This window comes from Silene latifolia, unplaced genomic scaffold (assembly GCF_048544455.1).
Source record: "Silene latifolia isolate original U9 population unplaced genomic scaffold, ASM4854445v1 chrun_scaffold_16, whole genome shotgun sequence".
NCBI classification, from domain to species: Eukaryota; Viridiplantae; Streptophyta; class Magnoliopsida; order Caryophyllales; family Caryophyllaceae; genus Silene; species Silene latifolia.
Genome location: NW_027413123.1, coordinates 2,802,393 through 2,809,293, shown reverse-complemented (window position 1 = coordinate 2,809,293; position 6,901 = coordinate 2,802,393). Strand labels below are relative to the sequence as shown.

At 37.7% G+C, this 6,901-nt stretch overlaps 1 protein-coding gene across 1 annotated transcript; it reads left to right on the top strand.

Annotated features, from left to right (window-relative positions):
* The first annotated feature begins 3,753 nt into the window (after positions 1-3,753).
* LOC141637308 (uncharacterized) lies at positions 3,754-5,226 on the top strand. Its single transcript, XM_074446867.1, has 2 exons — positions 3,754-4,056; positions 4,345-5,226. The coding sequence occupies exons 1-2, from the start codon at positions 3,754-3,756 to the stop codon at positions 5,224-5,226; spliced, it is 1,185 nt and encodes a 394-aa protein (XP_074302968.1).
* The last annotated feature ends 1,675 nt before the right edge of the window (positions 5,227-6,901 follow it).

The following is a 6,901-nucleotide window of genomic DNA, read 5'->3' as shown; positions in this document are numbered from 1 at the left end:
TCTTGTACAGTGATGTTTTTCGCGCCATGTTTTTGTAAAATTTGCCATTTAAAAAATACTTATTGATTAGATATAATTCCAACTCTGATGTTTAAAATATTCGTATATGTTTCTAAATTGATAAATCATATTGTAAGAAAATATTTTGACAATTTATAGTGATTTTTATAAATTGACATAAGTTTCTGACGAGTTGCTGGGAAATTTCTGTTTCGACCAAGTAGTTTGTAAAATTCAGTTTAAATTGGTCTTTTGAGTTTTTGACTTGATTCTTTTTGTCATAGTTTAATAACTCTCTATATTTTGTAAAAAGTATATGTTATCAATAAGTAATTACGTTATTATATATTAATGATTTTTGGAAGTTGTAACATGTTTTCTTAGCCTTGAAAAAAAACGTAAGTTTATGTTTCTTATCTTTTGCACGTTGATAGTTTGATGTTCTAAATTATGTGAAGTAGATTACCATGTCTAGTGATAAGCGAAATGTGTTGCCCGAAGCCATATATATGTTCACATTAATTCCATCCATGTTTAAGTTAGATACCATTATCAAGAAAAGATTAATTAAAACAATGTGTGTATCTTTTGTGATAGATTATTATTTATCTTAGCAATGTATTCGCCAATAGTTAAGTAAGGTAGATAAAGTTTAAATAAACAGTAGTTCGGATATACTATATGATGTGGTTTTTCTATTTGGAAGTAAATCAAAGATTTTGTTATTTATTTAACTAGTAATTGGTGTTGTGTTGGAAATAATAGTTGTCTTATGTACAATGTGTGTGTTCTTTATTTTGTGGCATTACAACAATGTTTTGATTTTTTGATATTCCAAACTTCGAGGACGAAGTTTATTTTTAGGGAGAAGGAATGTAGTGCTATGAATGTTTTGAGTTATCATTGTGATACCTTATGATAAGATTAGTATGATTGATAATCGTAAATGGATGATTGTGTTAGATGGTGCTTAGTTATGAGGATGTTTATAAGTGTTGTGGTGGTAGTTGTGGGGGAACTTCGGGACGAAGTTCATTTTATAGGGGTAAGACTGTAATACCCCGTATTTTGATAATAATTTATGAGAATAATTTATGTAATTTAAATAATTAATTAATGGCATTTTAATAGTAATTGCAAATAAGACGTTAATTAAATAACAAATTAAGTATCCAAGTCGGGAATTGGGCTTAGCTAATAATTAAGTGTTGGGCCGTGTGCCATTGTTGTTGGACCGAAATTTATGGTTCATCTAGTATGAGTGTGATCGGGGTTTGTATCGGGAATTAATAATAATATAATATGGGAATAATAATATGTAAAGGTAATAATAATTATATTAATAATTATCCTAATAATAATTGTGTATGGGAATAATCAAATTTGTAAGGATAGTCTGAGGAAATCCTACTTATGGTAAGGCTAATTTTTTATATAATAATAATAATAATAATAATAATAATAATAATAATAATAATAATAATAATAATAATAATAATAATAATAATAATAATAATAATAATAATAATAATAATAATAATAATAATAATAATAATAATAATAATAATAATAATAATAATAATAATAATAATAATAATAATAATAATAATAATAATAATAATAATAATAATAATAATAATAATAATAATAATTTTTTAAGGAACTTTTTAGAGAGAAGAAGCTTTTCTCTCTATAACCGTTTTCTCTGAAAATCGGACGCCATTTTCTTGCTTCTCAAGCTTCCATGGCGCGCGGTAGGGGTCGACCTCCCAAGGGAAAGCCACCATTACGTTCCCCATCTTCCTCTGATTCCTCTGGTATGGATTTTTCTGCAAATTCTGTTGATATTGGGAACTGTGATAATACCCAGCTTTCTCCTTCGCGACAACCTTTGATTTTGAACGATTTGATTGTTAATGCGGTTCAGAATTCTTGTCCTAAATCTAATGCTAGAGTCAACCCTAGTGCTCATAACATTTCTTCTATGGTTAATTCGGATCTTGGTAAACCAATCCCTGATTCTTCAATTGTTGTTGAATCCTCTGTTTTTACCACCCCTGATGTGCCTGTTGTTCTGGAATCCATGGAGGTTTCTGTACCTTCTTCAGTTGCTCCTGCGATTCCAGTTATTTCTGAGGTTACTGATACCCTCCAAGAGCCCTCTGAGACTGTTGTCTCTCAGGATGTTCCTGTGGTCTCTGATTCGGTTTCTCCTAGGGTTCCTTCTGAGTCAGGTGGGGGTGTTCCTACCCCTCGATGGTCTGATGTTGCTAAGCCCAAAAACTCAGCTGGAATGAGTCTCTTCCTCCATGAACAAAGTCAACATTCTTCAGAAATTGATGTTGAACTGGAGGATATAGCTGAGGAATTGCAGCTATGGAAATATACTTTGATGGGTCATTTAATTGGTTCTAAACCTACCCTTAAGCATGTGTCAGATTTTGTTTCTAAACATTGGTGTCACATTGCCTCTCATGTGGTGCAATACTACAAGAAGGGTTGGTTTAGTTTTAGGTTCTCTTCAGCTGAGGAAATGAACCTTGTGCTGCAAAAGGGTCCTTGGAAAATTGGGTCCTATTCTCTGATTCTTAAGCAATGGTCCCCATCTTTTTCGTTTGAAAGGGAGAGGGTGTCTTTGGTTCCAGTTTGGGTGCTATTTCATGATCTTGATCCTTATCTTTGGTCTAGTAATGTGCTTAGTAAGATGGCTAGTAAGATTGGTCGTCCTATGCTTGCTGATTTGCCTACAACTTGTAAGGTCAAGCTCTCCTTTGCTCGAGTCATGATTGAGGTTGATCTCTCATCTTCTTTGCCTGTTGAGATCTCCTTGAATACCCCTTTTGGTCCTTCTACTCAAAGAGTAGAGTATGAGTGGTTGCCATTCTACTGTTCTGACTGTGGCAAGATGGGCCATCGTTTGGGATCTTGCAAAAAGAACAGGAAAAAGTCTGCTGGTCCTCCCAAGGAGAAGGTCACTTCTTATCCTTGTGTGCTAGGTGGTACTTCAGGCTCTAGGAGTGGTGATTCTGGTGTAGCTGAGCCTGTTCTGAGCTCAGAATGCTCTAAGCTAGGCTCACCTCACAGGTCTCCTATACTAGACTCCTCCTCCTTGAACCCTGCAGGCCACTCAGGATGCAACAAGAAGGACCAGTTGGATGCACCTCGAATAGCCTTGAAGAGAGGTAGTCCTGCTGTGTCATCTGTGGGTATTATCACTGGAAATCCTTTTACTGTTCTATCACCAACTGAGGAGGGTGAAATTCTTGATGCTTCCTCTAATTTGGTCATTACCTTGACCCCTGCTCAGAGCCCCATTAATGGTAGCCCTGATGCCTTGGATACTCATGATCTTGTTCTTCCCTCTGGCTCTCATATTCCTTGTCTGCTAGGTGATACTTCAGAAGTAGAGAACCTGAACTCTGGCCCTCCTGGTCTTGTGCAGAGCTCAGAATGCTCTATGCTAGGCTCTTCTCACTTGCCCACTGGTTCAGACTCAGTTTCTCTGCATTCTGATCAACACTCATTATGCAACAAGAAGGATCAGTTGAACACTACTCAAATAGCCTTGAAGAGAGAGTGTTCTCCTGAGTCATTTTTGGTTACTTCTGAGGATCACTTTAATAAGGGTGATCTTCTTGTTCTGGTTAACAAAGATATCTTAGTGCCAGACAGTGATACTCACATTGTTGGTACTTTGGATCCTGTAGTTGAAAGGAATCTAGGGGTTGGTTTTGCTCATGATAGGGGTGGACAATGAAAGTTGCCTCTTGGAATGTGAGAGGGAGTAATGATCCCCTCAAACTTCAGGAAATTCATGATTTCCTGAGAGTTAACAATTTGGATATGCTGGGTATTCTGGAAACTAAAACTAAGAAAAGAGTTTCTGGGACTGTTTTGAGGTCCTACTTTGGGTCTTACCATTTTCTTTGCAACTATGATCATCTGAACCAGGGTAGAATCTGGTTGCTTTGGAAATCTTCTACTGTAGTGGTTACTCCTTTGATTGTTCATTCTCAATTCATTCACTGTAAGGTCTCTCATAATGCTTCTAATCAGGTTTTCTATGTTACCATGATTTATGCTAGTAATGATTCTAGAGTAAGGGATTTGCTTTGGGATTAATTGCTCAGCATCAAGCCCACTGTTGATAGTTGGCTTGTTTTGGGTGATTTTAATGTGGTTAGGGATGTCAGTGAGAGGATTAGTAAGTCCTCCCCTAATCTTTCTGACATCCTTGATTTTAACTCCTGTCTCCTGAAATGTGAACTTGATGATTTAAATAGTATTGGATGTGAGTATACCTGAACTAATAAGCATGATGATGACTCTATTGTTTGGTCTAAGCTTGACAGAGCTATGGCTAATGTTCAGTGGTTTACTCAGTTCCCTGCTGCTTCTGCTAATTTCCTATCTTCTGGGATTTCTGATCACTCTCCTGTGGTGGTCACTATTTTTGATGATGTCAAGAATAGAACTAGGTTCAGTTTTCTGAACTGCTGGTTGGAGCATCCCAATTATCACTCCTTAGTTCAGGAAGCTTGGGCTATTCCTGTTTCTGGCTCTTCCACTTTTAAACTTTTTGCCAGTCTTAAAAATGTTAAGACTGCCCTTAAATCTCTTCATGGTGATCACTTCTCTGGCATCTCTACTAAAGTTAAAGGTTTAAAGCAGGAGTTGCAGGACTGCCAGCTGCTGTTACAGGCTACTCCTCTTTCCAAGGAGCTTATTTCTAAGGAAAAGGATCTGATGCTCCTATACTGTAAATATAAAAGAATTGAGACTAGTATATTTCAACAAAAGGCCAAAGTTAATAATATTGCTCATGGTGACTGCTCCTCTACGTTCTTCTTTGCAAAAATTCAGGAAAGGGCTCAACAACAAATTATTGGCCAAATTACTGACAGGAAAGGTCAACTTCAGCTGGGGCTACCTAATGTTGCCGCCAGTTTTGTAGATTACTATGAGCATCTCCTGGGTGCAAGTACTGACATTATGCCTTTGGATGCTTGTTATATTCAGCAGGGTCCTTGCATTAATTCTGATGATGCTGCTGATTTGGTCCTCCCAATCTCTACAGGTGAAATCAGGTCTGCTTTGTTTGACATTGGCTCTGACAAGAGCCTGGACCTGATGGGTTCTTTTCTGCATTCTTCAAAAGCAGTTGGGACTTGGTCAAAGTCTCTTTCTGTAAAGCTGTTCAATCTTTTTTCACCACTGGTAGAATGAACAAACAGGCTAATTCTACTCTTATTGCCCTAATTCCTAAGAAGAAGGTCTGTGCTTCTGTTATGGACTTTAGACCCATCTCCTGTTGCACTACTTTTTACAAGACTGTCAGCAAAATTATTTCTAAAAGGATCAGTAGGCTTCTCCCTCAGCTTATTGGTCCTGAGCAGGCTGCTTTTGTTCAAGGCAGGAACATCCATGAGAATATTATGATTTCTCAAGCTTTGGTTAAGGGTTATGGTCGGAAATATCTCACCCCTAGGTGCTTAATCAAAGTTGACATTAGGAAAGCTTTTGATAATTTACAATGGCAATTCATTAGAAACATGCTTCAGGCATTGAAATTTCCTCCTCAGTTCATTACCTGGATCATGGGATGTATAACTGGTTCCTGGTTTTCTATTAAGCTCAATGGGTCTGTCCATGGTTTTTTCCCTGGTAAAAGTGGTATTAGGCAAGGGGACCCTTTGTCCCCTTACCTCTTTGTTTTGAGTATGGAGATTCTTTCTAGATATTTGAGGATAATTTGCTCTCAGCCTCAGGTCTCTATGCATCCTAAATGTTCTAAAATTGGCCTGACTCATCTTGTGTTTGCTGATGATCTCATGATTTTCATTCGAGGGGATGTACCTTCTCTTGCAGTTGTGGCTCACACTCTCACAACTTTTGCTACTTGGTCTGGGCTCCATGCTAATACTGATAAGACTGATGTCTATTTTGGGGGGGTTCAGCAAAGTGTTAAAAATGAGATTTTAAAGGCTACTAGTTTCTCTGAGGGCACTTTCCCCTTTAGATATCTTGGCTTACCTCTGCATACTGTTAGGAACTCTGTGGATATGTATGGTGTTCTCATCAATAAAATTCAGGCTTCTATTCAACATTGGTCCTCTTCTTCCCTCTTCTATGCTGGGAAACTTCAGTTGCTGAACTCTGTCATTTTTGGGCTTGAAAACTTCTGGTGTGCTAATGCATTACTGCCTCAGAGTATACTCAAACTGATCAATAAGCTTTGTAAGAATTTTTTTCTGGACTAAAGATAATGTTCAGAGGAAAATGGTTATGAAGAGTTGGGCTAGCATATGTTCACCCAAAGCAGAGGGGGGGTTTAATGTTAAGGAGCTCCTTTCTTGGAATAAAGCACTGATTTGCAAATGGCTTTGGTTACTTACTCATAATTCTTCCAGCATTTGGTGCTCTCGGAATAGGGCTTACCATCTTTCTCAATGCTCCATTTGGGAGTTAGAATGTAGAGACAGGTATAGTGAGAGCTTTAGAAGCATTATTTCCCTCAAGAATGACCTTCTCAGCAAAACTGGTACTCCTGCAGCTGCTTCTACCCTGCTTAACAGTTGGTATATCGGTGGCAAGTTCAGGGTTCAGCACGCTTATGAATGGTTTCGCCCTAAATATCCTCTTCTTCCTTGGATTAAAGCTTTGACTCATCATGTTGTAGTTCCTTGTCATGGTTTAATTGCTTCTTTGGCTAGTCAGGAGAGGCTAGCCACTATTGATCAACTCATTCGAAGGGGTATGCCTATTCCCAACAGGTGTGTTTTATGCAAGCAGGCTGCAGAAAGCCATGGACATCTTTTCTTCCAATGTCCTTTTTCTGCTGATATTTGGTCTCGGGTTTTATGTTGGATGAATTTGCCTGGGAGGAGCTGTGTTTTTAGGA

What these genes read in the sequence shown, in the direction of transcription:
- LOC141637308 (XM_074446867.1), top strand. Translation starts at nt 3,754, where the DNA reads ATGAAAGTTGCCTCTTGGAATGTGAGAGGGAGTAATGATCCCCTCAAA. An exon ending in CTCATAATGCTTCTAATCAG is followed by an intron (nt 4,057 to 4,344) that starts GTTTTCTATGTT and finishes GTTTGGTCTAAG; the next exon opens with CTTGACAGAGCTATGGCTAA.